Source organism: Netta rufina, assembly GCF_964035555.1.
Source record: "Netta rufina genome assembly, chromosome: 3".
Classification (NCBI taxonomy): Eukaryota; Metazoa; Chordata; class Aves; order Anseriformes; family Anatidae; genus Netta; species Netta rufina.
This window is the reverse complement of record NC_140125.1, coordinates 13,670,099-13,687,182: the sequence shown is the minus strand read 5'-3', so window position 1 is coordinate 13,687,182 and position 17,084 is coordinate 13,670,099. Positions and strand designations below refer to the sequence as shown.

At 46.4% G+C, this 17,084-nt stretch overlaps 1 protein-coding gene across 1 annotated transcript; it reads left to right on the top strand.

Annotated features, from left to right (window-relative positions):
- Window positions 1-6,320: 6,320 nt before the first annotated feature.
- Window positions 6,321-16,768, top strand: CHGB (chromogranin B; the record flags this gene model as incomplete). Its single annotated transcript, XM_084285334.1, has 5 exons — window positions 6,321-6,369; window positions 10,633-10,676; window positions 11,710-11,803; window positions 13,749-15,532; window positions 16,685-16,768. The coding sequence occupies 5 exons, from the start codon at window positions 6,321-6,323 to the stop codon at window positions 16,766-16,768; spliced, it is 2,055 nt and encodes a 684-aa protein (XP_084141460.1).
- Window positions 16,769-17,084: the final 316 nt, after the last annotated feature.

Below are 17,084 nucleotides of genomic sequence, written 5' to 3'. Positions count from 1 at the left end.
CTGGGAGCCCTAGGGGGAGAGAGCACAAAATCAGTGAATTCCTGCGTTGTTAATTCTGTCCCTTGCAGAACAGCAGCTCTGCTGTGCGAAATGTTTTATTATCCTTAAGAAGGTGGGTTTGGGTTATAGCAGGGGTGGTGGGAAGGTTTAGGTTGCGTTTGGAAGCCTGTGTTTTTTGGGAGCAGAGCCTGGAGCACTCCTCCCGTGAGGAGGAATGATTGCTGTGTGGCTTGCAGAGCTACTCTATGTTTGGCTTTTTCCTGCTAATCATCCTCGCTCCTAGCAGCTCGCTCCCACTGACTTTACAGATTATGGGGGCTGCTTTTCCAGAGGTGCAGGAATTGCTCTCCCAGCTGCCGTGCTGCCGTCTTCAGTGCTTTGTGAAATGTCAGGTCAGTGCTGAAATGCAGTTCCTCCACTTCCCCTGCCTCACTGTCGGAGCGAATTATCTCAAGTCCCTGGAGTCGTAATGGAGGAGACAAGAAAAAAACTGGTGAGCAGAAGGTGTGGTGGTGTCCAGTGAGCGGGAAGCCCTGTGTAGGAACGACACATCCCCAGTAAGCCCTGCCTCGTCGGTGTGGTATTTTGCAGAGGAATTATAACTATCATTTGGTGTCCTCTGGGAAATTGTCCTTACATCACAAATACAGGTAGTTATCTTCTTACCCAGGAGGGAGTGCCTGAAAACTCGTGCATCTACAGCAAAGCCTAAAATGATAGGCCAGGGATGTGCTCTCTGGTCCTGGCTCTCAGCTGGTGTCATTTGAAGGCAGTCTCTGAAGTCACTGGAACTAGAAAAATTTACACTGACAGTGTATCTGCCAGGTACTTTCAGCTCCCAAGACTGCCTTTAAGCTTAAGCCTCTTAAGCCTTTTTTTATAAGCACACAGCGTTTCACACAGAGAGCCTAAAAGACTTAAAATCACGGCGTGCAAAGAAGAAAAGGATTTTCCAGTGGGAAGAGATCTTAGCGAAGACTCCTCTTGGATTTTGTGGGCTTTGCTCCCTCTTTCCTAGGGTCTTTTTGCAGCTGGGTTTCTGTACCAGTGGTGATTGAAAAAGAAGAGGTGATAGAACATTTCTTTGGCAGCTCCTTTTGCTATGTGTGTGTGTTGTTGTCACAAACTGCATGTTTCAGCACTGTGCCTTTGGTCTGGAGCTACATGTAAAGGCATAATAAGATATTTTTTTTCCAATACATACACGGTCAGCAATGAAAAGTTTCTTTTGGAATCATAACAGTCTGTTGCAGGTATCTATATATTTTTATCTTACAAAATTGAAATTTGCCTCTGTGAAATTTCCATGGCGCTATCAACCACAGAACAATATTATTCTTACCAAACAGAACCCTCGCTGAGAGTCTAAGAGCTATAAATATTAAAAGAAGAAAAAAAAAAAAAAAGAATTAGTATGTAAGCCAGACTAGTGCCCCAGTCTGTAAATATTAAATGGAACATATGCAGTTGACAAAATGCAGGCAGAAACACTGAATGGGGCCGTTTCATTGCCTAAATGAGATTATTTGCAGTGCAAAGGCAACTGTAAAAGTCATTTTTCCTTAATGACGAGCAGCACTCGAAATACAAGGGCTTAAGTCAGCACTTGGGTCGCAGAAAGAAATTTCCAGCCTGTTTTACAGGAGCTGCACAGACCCCAAACTTCTTCACCGAGGAGGTTACGAGCGTGGTTAATTGGATACCTAAAAAAAAATGTGGATTTTTTTTGGCAGGGTTGTATAGGGGTGTTTTTTTTGGGGGGTGTGAAGCTCCAGCATGCCCAGGCCGGAGAGTGAGGTGCCCCAAAGGCTCTGCTCTCTGGGTATCAGCTGCCTGGAAGCTTGGGTCCTGCAGCGATGCCAAACATCCAAAAGGCAGGCTGGGGAGATGTGCTGGCAGCTTTCAGGGGTGCTCTTGCTCACTATATGGGGCTCTTTGCCAGTGGGGATGGTTTTGGGTTCCTGTTACCTCCCTCCTTGCAGGGGAGGAGGTGGCTGGAGCTGCAGTTGTTGCTCCTGTTGTCACAAGGCAATTTCATTACAGCTGGGGCTTGGAGGAGCTTTAGTCACAGCCAAATTCATAAAGCCATGAGTAATCATTTAAGGCCTTTTTGAGCTGCGGTGGATTCAAAGCTGCATTTTAGCTTGATGATCAGTTAATCTGGAGTGGCAGGTTTTGACTGGCACTCCACTACATCACTCACTGACAGCAAATCAAGAATCTGTACCAAGGTGAGAAGTGGCACCGTGGATAAAACAAAGAGACCGGTGACTCAAAATCCCAGCGGTGCGCTGCTATTAGGCAAACTCAGCCTTCCTCTTGTAGGAGGGCAAGAAACCTGTGTCGTTTCAAGACCAAGGCAGTGTCTGTGCATGTATTTTAATATCCCTTAACGTCTGTGATGTATAATAGGCATGTTTTAAACCCCTTTTCAGAGGCTAAAATTCAAGAAGAGTTACCCTGAATGTTTAAGGTTCTCTTGGTTTAAAAGCAGAACTAAATTGTAGGTTCTTTAGATTTTCTTTGCAGAAAGTCTTTGAGACGAAAGCCTGGTGGATATTTCCTGCAGTTGTTTCAGTACTGCTTAAGAGCACATGGCATGAAAAAGAAAACCACTGTGTTGAGGTACTGTATAAATATAAAAAGGGAAAAATATATAGCTGGTGACGCTAAAGACATTACACATCTGTATCACACCAGGTCTCTTCACAGCTCATCTGTCTCTCAGCTAGAACCCAATTTTCTGGGTGTCTCCTTGATACCTTTGGCAAAATCCATGCACTAAAGCCACATGCAGTGTTGGGAATGTTCACCCTATGGTGAACATGGGGTGGTAGAAGATGTGCATTTTAGATTTAAATTGGAAGCTGGTCAGTGTGTAAATATAGACTTACGTGCTTTCATATATGCATTAGTGCGTTCTGGTAATTTACATCCTGGAGGCTCAGTTCTGCTATGAGGGTGAATTTTTGAGTGCTGTCAGGTTTGGGGCGATGGAGCAATCCTCCAGCAGCTCGACAAGCAAGCTCCATTCATCAGCATCGCCGTAGTGCCTAAATAGTCTTTGCTCAGTAGGAAGGAGGAGATCTGAGTGTGGGCCTGTCTGCCACCTCTCACAGAGGCTGTGGCTGGAGGCGTGCAAAGATTTTTTTTGTATGTATACAGGCATATGCAGCCCTGAAGTGTCATCCTTTCTGCCTTGCCAGGCCCCCTCTCTGGACGGAGTGCAGATGAGATCTAGCAGAGCACTGGCCTGTTCCCCCTCTGGTGGATGTGCCTGATGGATTTTATCTCCTCTGAAGCCTGTTACTGTACAAACAGGGAGATGAGCACCTGATCCTGCTTTGCCGTAGAGCTAAGGTGGTAATTGAATTCCTGGGGCATGTTTCAACTACATGTTACACCAGCTCTAAGCCTCTCTAACAGTTATGGGTAAATACATACATGGTAATGCGTAATGGCAGCGAAGGCTCAGCATTACCAATTACGTTGCAATTGGCATTGCATAAACGTGGCCCTCTGAAAGGATTTTCACTGCCATTAATGAAGCTGAATGGCTGAAGTCCCTCGAGGCGCTGGCTTTTTCAGATTTGATTGGTGTTGTTTACCAGATCCATCCCCTTAGTACGCTCTGAATGAAAGAGATGAGTTTGTTCATGAAACGGGTTGCAGGATTTTCATTCCATGAAAACTAATTGGCATCCGAGAATGAAGATAATCCCACTAGCACATCTAATTAGAGGAGAACAATCCCCATATTCCCCAAGCAGTCTCCTCTACGTTTAGAAGGAGCTCAGACATGGAAATTCGCTTGTCATCTTTCGAAGTTCTAGCTTCTAGGATGAGCCAAAATATGTATTTTTAAAGCATTTGTATTTGAGAGAATCCAGCAGGATAAATATTGTTTATTCATGGAGCGATGGATTGTCACAACGTTATGAGGCATGTATATCATTGCAGTGAAAGTTCTGACACATCTGAGAAGGGAGGTTGGGGTGTGCCATTCACAACTGATCGAGTGAAATATGCTGGCTGTAATCCTGACTTAATGTAGTCACTTTTTCTTCTCTGATCTGAGGGGAAGCTTATGCCAGCCGATACCTGACTTTAAAAGTCCACGTGAGGTGACCTTATTTTGAAAATACGAGCTGAGTTAATTAACTGTGGGCAAGGTGCTTGGATTCTCAGTGGTTGTCCAGCACTAGCAGAAATGTTTGTGGGATGGTGTTTTGAAATCCTACCCCTGGGCACAGGAGATGGAATTAGATGGACTCTGTCCTATAGTCTCTGTGCTCCTGTTGCAATCATCTTCTGTGATTTCCCTGTAACCTCAACTCCAATCAAATCTGAAGGCACTGACATTTGCCCCCTGTAGATCCTGGGGTAACTGATGGCAGAACATGACCCAGCAGTGCTTTAACGTCTTTTCTTATCAACCGCAAATATAGGACTTGTTACTTCTTCAGGATCAGCCCACGCAGTGCTGAGGTGAGGGAGTGTTTCAGAGAAATCCTGCGAGTCCAAATATAAATAAACCTACCAGCATAGAGAAAACAGCCGTGAAGCTCCAGTGATTGTGGCTGCAGCACCAGGGATGGATTAGAAGCCACGTGAGCCAGGGGTGCAGGATTTTTTAATCTCAAACGCCTCTTTTGCAGCAAGAAGGTTTCTGTAGTGGTTGTTGTACTATCAACAGGACTTGCGTGAAACAGGTACTTATTGTGAATACCTTGTAGGTACTAAAATAGCTGGCTATTTTTATTCAGTGCCTGTGTATTGCTTGCCCGTTTTGATCGTCATGTCCACAATAAGTACTATTTATGTGCCTGGGGAAGCGGAGAATGCTTAAATGGCAAATATTTCACCTGAAATTCTTTGTCATGAGCAGATGAGGAGGTTGAGGTGAATCCTCAGGGAAGTGGGGACATGATGGGAGCCTTGGAGCTGGTGAAACTCTTCACAGTCCTCTGAATTGAGCTCACAGCTTCCTAGTCAAGGCTAGTGATGTCCAAAGAAGTATCTGCCTGTTGATATGGGTCATCTGATGGTTGTACAGGAACAGCACGAAGTAGGGTGAGGATGAGGAAGCATGGAAGGTATTGCAGCGTTATTTTGCTTTTCAGGGTGGCCAGGTTCTGTTATTTTGCAGAAATTGTGATGGGAATGCAAGGTGAAGGAGGTATCTGGCACTACCTCCCAGAGCTGAAGGCTGTCTTTTGAAACAAGCTTAAAATGCAGCCATTTCTTGGCTTCCTTTGTGCATAGATGAAGCTGCATACGAGTTCACTGGTGCTCTGTGTCCTTGAAAGATACACTTATAGCAGCCTGGCATTGCTAATATACGAGATAATAAATCATTTATAGAGGGACCTGCCATTTTCATGTGTAGATTCTTTGTCTTCCATGATTGCTGGCAATTAGAGGGCCACCTGCTTAACACTGAGTACAGGCAAAAAAGAGCAATAAAGAGTACAAATAAATCGGAGGTGGCCCTCTAAGAGTTAATGGAAGGAAAAACAAAACAAATCCTGGTCTTATAATGCCTTTGTCTGGCTCTCAAGGAGCAGCGGGGAGTGTTGAGACTTGCTCTGCGGAGAACTCCTCACAGCTTGTCATTTACACCCCCCAGCCCATCGAGGACTGATCGGGACACTTTGGGGCTGTTTGAGAAAACGATGTAAAACTTCATTTCGGTAGGTTTGATCGTGGTCCCCGGAGCACCACCAGAAGCAGCGTGAGGGAGATGGATGCTAGGAGCAGTGATTTCCCCAGCAAAAACTCTTGAGGAACACTGCCAAGTTCAGACGACGGGAGCACGGGGATCACTTTCCAGTAATTCTCCGGCTCCGGGCTCGCTGAGCAGCGACTTGGAGGGACAAAAAGGACGCCGCAGCACCCGAAAAGGCTTTGATCAGGGCTGAATTATGGACATGGGTGGTGTTGGGGGGGGAGATGACTGCACCTCCTCGCTACCCTGCTGCCTTGTAGGTTCAGCATCCTAGTAGTACAGGGGAAAGCCTTAGGCATGATGCTGCATCCTCTGAGCAGGGAGGCAAGGAAGATTGCTCTTTTCCCCGGACTGGGGGCCCCGAGGGCTGCCTGTGGGGCTCCCTCAGCCCCTCTGTGGGGAGGAGGACAACGGGCAGCAGCGATGGCAGCAACGGCGGCGCCTCCCCCGCCGGCCCCGGGGGCTCGCAGTGACGCAGGCTCCCGGCGGGGCCCCCCGCCCGTCTCCTCCGCCCCCGCTCCCCCCTTTAAATAGCGGCGGAGCCGCCGCTCCAAGCCCAGCCGAGGGGAGCGGAGCGGAGGGGAGCGGAGCCATGGGGCCGCTGGCGCTGCTCGGCCTCCTGGGGGCCGCCGCCCTGGCAGGTGAGCGGGGATGAGGCGGGGGGGAGCGCGGGCGCGGCCGGCGCCTGAGGGGAGGGCGGCGGGTGGGGCCGTTGGGCGCCCTCAGGGACCCGCCGTGAGGCGAGGGCGAGGCGGGTCGAGAGCCCCGCCGCCGGTCGGGTGGCTCGTTAATTTTTATCCCAATTTTTCTTTATTTTTTAAAAATGTTTTTAAATATATTTTATTAAATTTTTATTATTTTTATTATTTTTATTCCGGCGTTATTCTGGGGAGAATAACGGTGCTTTCTTGGCCATTCCACCCCCGCTCCCCTTCCTCCCTTCTGGGGTGACGCCATCCGTGGCGGTGTGACGTCCATCTTGCGTCACGGCAGGCTGGCCGTGGCTCAGGGGGCACCCCTTGGGCCAGCACCCCTGAGGCAGGGGGCTAGTGAGGCGAAACAGCAAATGTCACGGGTCCCCAAAGAGGAAACTTTCCCCTTTGGGTGTGAGGAAGGCTTGGGTGGTAGCACCGAAGAGGGGAAAGCACGCAGGGTGCTCCCCGTCACCGAGCGTTCACCTGTCCCCATTCTCCTCAGCACCGTCAGGGATCCCCCACAGAGCCCTTGTAGTCACTACTGTGGAGAAACGAACCTTTTCCTTCTCACGCTGTGAGGACACGGCTGGTCTCCGTTTGTTTTTTGTTCTCCCCCGGTACACCCAGGCTGTTTCCTTCCACAGACTTTTATTCACACGGTATCGCTAGGTTTCTCCCGGCTAGGTGCTGTACTGGGAGAGGATTTTAAAGGAGCAGGTCTCCAGCTTTAATTAGCAATTTTGATGTTGGTGTACAGCAGAAGTATTAAAACTAAACTGAGAAATTAAAATTGGAGGCAGTAGGATGAGGCAATCGCTTGGCTTTATAGCCTTCTATGCATAATTCATCATTTGGTGAAAGTCGGCGTAATTTTGCATTGAATAGTTCAGCTGTATGTGTATTGTAGTCTTAGGGTGGAAAGCCTGTTGGGACTTGTGCAAAAACACGTCCAAGTCACAGCAGACCCTCAAGGGTCTTTATAGTAATAAATAATCTCAGGGGAGAGAGGGAGATGGCAAGAGATCCCAGATCACAGAAGCTTGCCAGACTTAATCCACAGTCCCAATGGGAACTTCTTACCTAATATTTTTTCATGTTTTATGGCATCAGGGTGGAGAGATACTTCTTTATGTCCCTTTTGGCTGTCTTGCCCAGTCAAATGTCATCCAGGATCAATGAACTAAGGAGTTTGGAGCTGGGAATCAGTGAAATGATAACTTGGGGAACTTTCTGGTGCTCCTTCTTCAAATCAATATGCCAGAGTTTATGATTTTCCCTAGGAAAGGTTTTAGCTGAAATTTGGAGGACCAGGGACACTACACTGGGTCATTGGCATTAATGAAAAATTTTTACCTGGAGGATCTAAACAGGGACCACCAAAAGGTCTGTCCCAGTCTTGGAGATGCAAGCAAAAGCCACATGAATTTGTCCTGTGTTGCTATTTTAAAGTTGTACAAAGTCTTCGTTTCTTATTCTCTGTAGTGAATAAAATGAAATGGGCTGACTTGAACCGCCTGGGCAGATTTGGGTCCCGAGGGAATAGCACACCCAGGGTTGTCTTTTCCTTTGTGGGTCTGTGGTCTGGTTCTTCAGTAGGGACAGGGCAAGGTTTTCCTTCTGGGCATATGCCCTGACTATTTCTGCTGTGAAACCCTGCAGTGGTACCATCTGCTGCATCCCTGCTTGCCCACCAGCTCTGCGGGTGGGTGCTCTGCCGCCGGCTGTGTTGGGGTGATGGCTTTGCCCTGCAGATCACCCTGAGCACATGGAGGGGATGGCAGAGCTGCAGGACACCAAGAGGTGCTGGCCGGCCAGCAGCAGCTGGCAGGAGGCTCTGAGGGAGCTCTTGCCAGCTGGCGCAGGCGTAAGGTGAGGATGCTGGCTCGCCACGGGCTTCCCATCTCAGCTCTGGCACAGCAACCGCCTCAGTGCGTTATTCCAGGCTCTGGGATAGATTGGATACTCAATTTGTTCCTCCGGCAGGCTAAGTTGACATATGTCCAATATTGTCTGTTTCTTCTGATGTTATGATAGCCAGATGCTTCCTCTTTGTCTGTGCATATCAGCTCTCATCATTAACGACCACTAAGCAAGTGCTTGTTAAATCTACGTGTAAATCTGTCTGTCTCTCTCTTGGAGAGACGAGAGCTTTGGAATGAGAGGGCGAAGGCAGTCAGCACAGCCTGGCTTTGTACTCCCACACCACTGAGGCAGCACTGGAGAGGCAACCTGAAGGTGGCATCTCGAATAGTGAAAGACGCTCAGAAGGTTGTGTGTTCAGCTTTGCCATGCCAACTGGATGCACCTCGCTGGATGCACGACTGCTCCAAAGGACACAGTCAGGTGTTTGTCCTTGTGCCTGTCCTGATGTCTCATGGGCTGGATGACAGGATGAGCTGTGTCAGGGAGAGGCAGTGCAGCAGGTCATCCCCTCTGCTTGCCATAAGAGCAGCGTTTCTAGCCCTTACGGGATTGGGAGAACGTCTTTTTAGTGTATGACACCTTTTTCTTTTTTGTTTTAGTAGAAGGGGCTTTGCTGCCAGTCTCCTGCCCCCGCACGCGCGTACATCCTTACTCTTCGTGCTCAGTTGCAGGCAGGTTGGACTGCAACGGCGTCAGCACTGCGTAGCGTGGTAGTTATTTGCATAACTAGGTTAGTAAATAAAGTAACCCAAAGCCTGTCGCGTTCAGCACTGATTGCTGCTAATGGTGGGAGAGTGTTGGCTCTGCATAGCACCATCCCCCTCATGCACCACCAGGCGTTCTGGGGAGGCGGCTTGGTAGGCACCTAGTGCTATTTTAGGGGAATCCTTTCTGTGCTGCCCTGCTGCGGGTTCCCTGCTCTGCACTTGTCTACGCAGAAGAGAGTAGAGCGCTGGAGGAGCACACTCCTACGTTTGTGTTTGAGGGAGCAAAAATAGAAGGCAGTGGGAATATCAAGAGAGTTATTAGTGTTCAGATACTACACATGGAGCCAGTGCTCAAGGAGATGTCTGCTTCCTCTGCGGATGGAAAAGAAGAGAGGTTTTGTTGCTTTCCGTAGTCTAAGGTTATGCACTCCACTGCTTTGCAGGAAACTTCCAGGGGACAGTATCAGTTTTCCTGATGCTGTAAGGCAAATTGGCTTCCATGGTCTCCATAATCTTTGTGTTCATCTGCTACAGAAGATCTCGTGCTGTCCCACCCAAGCCGTATTGTAGAGAAGGCGACCTTTGAATTTAAGACTATCCTGACCTCTGTAAGAACTTCAGAACTGCCCACAAACTCTACATTTATGCATGGTGACTCTGTTCAGAGTAGTAAGGCTGTGAAGCAGCGGTACAATAACCCTTGCTTTGATGTGTTCCTGTGTGACTGGCAGACTTCACTTCTGCAAATTTCGGGGTGGGTGAGAATTGAGGAGGTGTATTAATGCTCAGAAGCTGAGTTCCTTAACCAGCTGGGGACACAATGCAGCAGTGATGGCAAAAATAAAGCATCATGAAGGTTTCATGTGCAGCAGATTCTTTCCAAAAGCAAAGACCTTGGACCAGCAGTAGAGCTGGTGCCACGAGGTATCCTCATGATAGAGAGGAGTTGTACCACTTTCTTCTAGAATTGTTTTTTCCACTGTGATTTGACTTTTTGCTCATTTCTTGGGCTGATATTGGACCTCTTTGAGAATGGAAAATCCCTATCCCTTCTGGCTCCGTCCTCCCTCCAGCAGCTCCCTCCTCTCCAGGTGAGACAGGATTTCTCTGTGGGGTCAGGACAGTAGTTGGTTTTCACCTCTGAAGTGGTCTCCTGCTGGGGAAGTGGTCGTGGGGCACTTGAGCCTCTTGTGGGAGGTGAAAGAGTTCTCGGAGTGAAAACAGACCTTGTTTGTTTCTTCTTCTTTCACCGCCAAACAGGTACATCTACATGTACCTACAAGACCCAGATCGCTGTCAAGTTCCATTCTTAGAATTTGAGTGTTGCTTTCTGTTCTTTTTTTGGTGTGTATTATTTTTGTGCTGGAAATGTCAACATGTCTCTTGAGCTGGGTTGAAGCTTTTCAGTGCTTTTCCGTTCTGAGGAGGAAAAGATATAATGCAAAATGCACCTGGTTTTCTTATCCTACCAACCCCAAACTCAAGCAGCCTCATCAGACAAATTTGACTGAGGTCTTGTCAGTGATGTTTATGGGGCTGCTAGGATTAATGAGTCTGCAATAATTTATTTTTCTTCCAGGTGTCAGCACAGTTCCAGTGGAAAAAGACCATATGGAGGAAATGGTGAGTAGCTATACGTCAAAGCAAATCTCAGACAATATCAGTCACATGCTCTCCAGTGTTCTGGCTCCTGTTGTGTTTTTAAACTCCCAAGATAATGCTTTTTTTATTTTCCTAAGGGTAAACTCCTAAGAGATCATCAGTGATGTGGAACACAGAGTCCCCTTAGCTGTCAGAAGACAACTACATGCACATCAGTGCATTTGATGAAAATGGAAGCTGGCTTCTTGTGTCAGAAACTCTGCGTTTTGCAGCTGCCTGAAAAATGATCTGAAATACTACGGGATAGTACATATAATCAGACTGTAGAAAGAGAGGAGGCAAATTTGAGGAAAACTGAACTAGTGGGGAACATCTGCAGTTGCTAAATATGTGATTTTTTTTTTTTTTTTTCCAGTGTAGTACTTCTACTTGTGTAGGTGAGCTCTTTTGGTGAGCGGTTAGGATTAGAGGTGGTTGTACCACTTCCCTAAAACGACATCCTCTGCTTCTGGTTGAACGCTAAATACTAAAAGAAGCAGTGGTTTAAAGCACACACACGTGAAAGAATACTTGAAATTCCTAGAGTAAGCTCCTGAAGTACTTTGTGGAGCAAGTCACTTACTTATAGAGGCATTTTTTGGCTTATTCACAGACCAAGCAATACCTTTGCTTGATCCTCGGTTGGGCAGGTGGTACAGGATGTTCCTCATATTTTGGGTGTATTGTGGTGGTGGTAATTTTTTTTGGGTTGCCACATGTTGTTTGATTCTCCTTTGTACTGAATAGGATGTTTAATATTTAAAAACATATGAAAGGAGCCCGTTACCTGTGCAAACAAAAGAGGAGAACAAAAAGAGTCAATGACTGTTCTCTTACTGCTATGGGAGTGAGGAGCTGAGCACCTCTTACCCAAATGCACAGTTCTGCTAGAGCTGGGGGTTGCCCAGAACCCGTAACTGCTAGCCATGAACTCTAACTCTGAGTTGACTGGGCCAGAAGCAGGATTTCCATTTTTACCATGAGATTTTTTTTTTTCCAATTTTGTTTCTTCTAGGTAACACGGTGCATAGTGGAAGTTCTGTCCAATGCTCTCTCTAAGCTAAATGCACCACCAATCAATCCTGAATGTAAAGAAATCCTCAAAAAGAGTAAGTACAACCTTATTGTGAAAGCCATTTGGTAGATACAGCTCTTAATTTTATAAACATATATTCCCATTTTCAGGATAGATTCGTTATTTTCCCTCCCTGAGTCTTGAAGCTGATCCTGCAACGGCCATTGAGTGATTCATTTTTATTTCTAAGACTAGCCTGGAGTGACATGAGCGAGTTAGAAATATTCTCAAAAAGTACAGGTTTCACCATTAGGCCCTTTTGTTGGTAACTTTGAGAAAATCAACTTTCAGATAGATTCTCTCTTGGGTCGGAGCTAGTAAACTGTTACTTCAGCCCATGTCAGTCTAGTGCCTCCTAATTTCAGTGTCAGAATTCCTATTTCTTTCAGTTTAGTCTGTCTGGTTCAAAGAGCAAGCAGTCCTACCTTAAAACTGCCAGCGATTCAGGGGTTCTTGGCTAACGTGTGGCTCTCCGCTTCAGCCACCTGCAGAGTCTGAGAGATGCAGACAAGCTCCCATCTAACCTGGGAGGTCAACAAACACGGCCAGGTTTGGAGCAGGTGCTGAATGCATCCCAGCATGTCCAAACAGGCTTCAGCTCACCTCCTCTTACATCAGCAAGGCTCCTGCATCCAGTGGCAGCAGAATCTGTGCCCGGTTCAGGAGAGGGACTCTCACTCAGTCTGTAAGCAGCCCAGAAACAAGTTTGTCGTGCTGATTCCAGAGGTCTGGAAACGCATGCTGAAAACTCCCTCTGGGAGTCCTCATTTCTGATGAGCTCATGCCTACAGCTGCCTTGACGTTGAGGTACAAGGCTGTTTGCATGCTCGATTTCAGTCTGTAGTGAAGTGTGGTTAAGTCTGACATGGTGCCAAATGGCAAAATGCACATATTTCTTTTCTGCCCGGTATATATTTATTTGATTACAGAACAATAAAAAGGCTCTTCAGCTTACCTGCCAGCAAGAAGCAATAATGAAACCCATCTGTCTGCTGCTTGTTTATAGAGGAAATAACGTGTGGCCCTTACGCAGTCATCAGAAGGAGGTGGTTTTCAAGCTTTAGGAATACATCTATTGGCATCTAACACAGCCCAAAATTCCTAGTTGATGCTAAATGCCATCGGGCATCAAGCTTTGTTCATGATGGTGTTAGTTTCAGATCAACCTGTCTATTTGTCATCATCTGGTAAACAAAAATCCACTTGCTGGCTGGAGAGAGTAAGAATCATATTTTAGCCATTAGGCAGCTCTTCTCCAAGAATATCAGATAACGAGAAGCTTTTCAGAATGAGCAAGCTATTTTTAAATCTGTGAAGCTGTTTGAAAAATTCTAGGATTTGTGACCTATTTCTGCTGTTAGTCAGGCACAAGTGAAGCAGAAATACCTTCACAGAAATGTACCGTTACCGATGTGGTCAGTCAGCCTTTCATTTAGGATTTTGAAAATAGTGGAAGCTACATGATTGGATTAAATGTAACTATTGCAAACTAACAGGTTTCTTTCATTTTTGTGCAATCAACTTAGAAAGTTTTATATTTGCTAAAAGCATAATTTTACAATTCCTCAAATATTCCTGAGTAGCTTGAAATAGGTGGCTGTCCTTTCTGTCAGTGAACTTATATTGTGGCTAAGGGCAGACATTCAAAAAACTTAACACAATTCCAGATCCCATTGAGTTTTAATGGGAATAAAAGTTAATTTAATCAGTGCTAAAAATGCTATCACGACTAAACAAAAAAAGCCAAAGAGGAAAGATGTTTCTGGACACTTTAATGGAATTTAGAAAATACCTAATTAAATGATACTTAATGCTTTTCCAGGCAAACATACAAAATTTATGAAAATAACGAATTTGGAAAGCAGAAGTGAAAAAATTAGTTGTGTCTATATCAGTTCTGGAAGCCAGTTACATATTTAAGATGACATCACATCAATGGAGAGTGAGATTACTTCATTAGGCTGCTTTTGTGTTTGTAGGTGGTAAAATTGACAGAGAGAGAAGTGAAGACAAACAACTTGAAGCAAGGCATTTGAAAGACCCAGAAGAGATGGAAAAACATCTTGCTGGGAGTGTGGAGAAGGAACAAAGTCAGGTAGAAGATGACTCTAGAAAGCACATGAAAGGAAGTGATGAAGGGAAAACCCTTCCCGAGGAAGGTAAGAGCAAGGAAGAGGAGGAGGGACACCACATACCCGTTAATGAAGAGAGACTTCATACAGAAGAAAAGAAACACTATCAGGAAATCAGAAGAGAGGAGGAGAACAGCTACCACAGTGAAGAAGAAAGCAAAGAGAGCAAGCATCATGACGGAGAGGTAAACCGTGCTGTTGTCAACAAGAAGGCCAACTCTGCAGGCATGGGCACAGAGGAGTTCCCCGAGGGGAATGACCAGCGCCCCATGGGCCACTTGCATTCAGAGGAGGGAATGCAGAGCCCTTACAAAAGAATTCACGAAGGTGAAGAGGGAGAGGCAGAGGAAGAAAGAAGTGAAAAATATCACCATGAGTCTAAGGTACGTGATTTCTCCCGTCAGCAAGAGCGTGAAGAATCCGATGAGAGTGAAGAAGCAGAGGAGGAAAAGCAACCTTACAAACCAAAACATTCCCACGGGAAGCACGGAATGGATGACTCCTCCGAAGAGAAGAGAGGCCACGGTGGTGAGAAAGAGGAACTAGCTGAGGAATCGAATGCAGAGGAGGCCCTTCTCTGGGACAAAAGGAACCACCATCAGAAACACCACCGTGAAGAACCTGAGCAGCAGCATGAGGAGAAGAGTGGTTACCGTGGGAGGCACGGGTCTGAAGAGGTAGAGGAGAAGAGGCATGCAGGCCAGGGAAGCGCAGAGTACAGAGAGAGGTGGCAGCAGAGTGAAGAGAGCAGTGAAGAAGAAAGTAAGAGGCGTCACCACGGCGAAGAAAGCGAGGAGAAATGGCACGAGGAGAAGAGGCACCATGACGGATCTCATGAGGCAAGGAGACACCATTCTGAGGGCAGGACGTATCGTGGAGGTGACAGTGAGGAAGAGCCAGACAGGTATCACAGCGGTGGCAGCAAGGAGAGGCAGCATCGTGCTGGAGGAAGGTACCGCTTGTGGGACAACGAAGATGAAGAGCTCCAGAAGGCGTACGCTCAGGAGCGCAGAGGGCAGGCCAGAACACACTACAGCACTGAGGACAGCGGAGAGCAGCAGCGCTACCCTGGCAACAGTGAGGAGGAGGAAGAGGAGGAGGAAGTAGAAAAGAGGCATTACAGCAGTGATCAGCTGGAAAATGAAGAGGAGAATGTGGAGGAAGGAAGATACAGCGAGGGGGAAGAGTACAGAAGCCGTCTCCCTGCAGAGAACAAGAGAACCGCAGCATCCTACAGCTCCTTATACCCACTGCTGTGGTGGAAGAGCCGGCACTTTGAGAAAAGGAACAGCGCAGGAGAGCGGCTGCTGGAGAGCAAAGAGGAGAGCAGGCCCGCCCTGAACGAGAAGAACCTTTTCCCTGATTACACTGACTATGACTGGTGGGACAAAAGGCAGCTTCTAAGCTCTCTGAACCACGGACGCTCCGAGAAGAGGAACCTTGGCAAAATGAACAGATACGATACGAAAAGGCAATACAACAAGATGGATCAACTTGCACAGCTCCTGAACTACAGGAAGAAATCAGCTGAGTTCCCAGAGTTGTACAGCTCTGGCGAAGACATGAAAAAACGTCACACAGTCAGGAATGACAAAGGAGCTCTGAGCCAGAGGCCTCTGACAGAAGAGGAGGTATGTGTACAGGTGTTCCTCTGAAGAGCCAGGGGAAATAAATTTTATGTGCACATTTCTGAATCCATTCCTGAGACAGCTGGTAAACTGTGACTGAAAAAACAAAAAAACAAAAAACAAAACAAAAAAAATGACAATTAAATCATGTTAAAAGACAGATCTACAATGATTTAAAAATTTTGCTGTCTTTGAATGAATTTAGTGGAGCCTACCCCAGGGCATGGTTTATAAACTGAAGAGGAGGTGCATCCTGCTGCAGGACAGGGAGATGGAGGAAATTCTTTCTCTTTGGGCTTTACCTCTCCCTCTAGGGTGTTACAGATTAATAAACCAAAGATGCTCATTCCAGCGGGAGCAGAGAGGTAATAATTAGCAAGCACCAGCTGGTCTGATGGGTTGTTAAATCATGCACGTGGAAAGTAAGTTGTGCATTGGAAGAGATTCAGCTACCCAGTAACTTGATGCCCTCATTTTAGAGCAGAACCGGGCTAGCACTCACATGCTTGATTTGTGCATGCAGTCCCCCTGTACGAGGATCCTTTTCTTGTTGGACCCCCTGTTCTGCTTCAGTGTTCAGGAAAACTGAGTCTGCAGCCATCAACTAGGTGATTGTCTTATATCTTACTGTTTCTGCTGCACAAAGCTAAGCTGGACCGGGAGTGGTGGAGGTTTGATTGGAATTTATCTAGAGGTGTAACAGCGTTCGTGAGTTAGCATAATAAACAAGCATTGACCGCGTAACTTTTTCCCTTAGCATCTGGCAGCCTGGAAGAGTTCCTTTGACTGCACACTGCGCTTGCTGTGCGTCATGAGCCAGAAGCGCTGTGAGCAAAAGGTTGTGGTCTCCTAAGGGACCTTCACCTGGGCAGAAACGAATTCATGCTGCTAGGAGCAGCAACTGTGAGACAGCAGGAAGTCACTACGAGCTAATGCTGTTCTATAGCTAAAAAGATCAAGCTGTCCAGCTCTCAGAATGAGTATTTTGATCCTTTCTCTAACGCTAATTCTGATAAAAGCAGGATGTTGCACAAACCTCTGAAGTATGCGTTTCACTGCTGTTCACTTCCCCACCCCAGAAGCTGCCCAGGGACCAAAAAGTAGCAGATGTCCCTGAATTAATTGAAGTGTAAAATGCCCTTTATGTTTTCACAGGAAAAAGAACTGGAAAACCTGGCCGCTATGGATTTGGAGATGCAGAAAATAGCGGAGACGTTGAATGACAACAGAAGAGGCTGAAGATGATCTGCTTTGGTGTTTCAAAGCTAGGTGTAGCTTCACTCACAATACCTGTATTTTGTGGTAAATTCACGGCCACTGGATTGTTGTTTGCCCTAAAAACAGGAAATACTATTTACTGTCCACTATAGTGTAGTGATTTATACAGCTGAAAATGTCTTTAATTTGCTATTATGCTATTGAAATCTGAATAGCATGAATTTTAATATTATAACCTTTCATGCGAGGCAGATATTTTTAATATGCTTGTGAAAATAATTGTGTTAGTGTTCTTCAGAAATATATGTCTGAGTTTGAAATAATAAAAAACATTGAT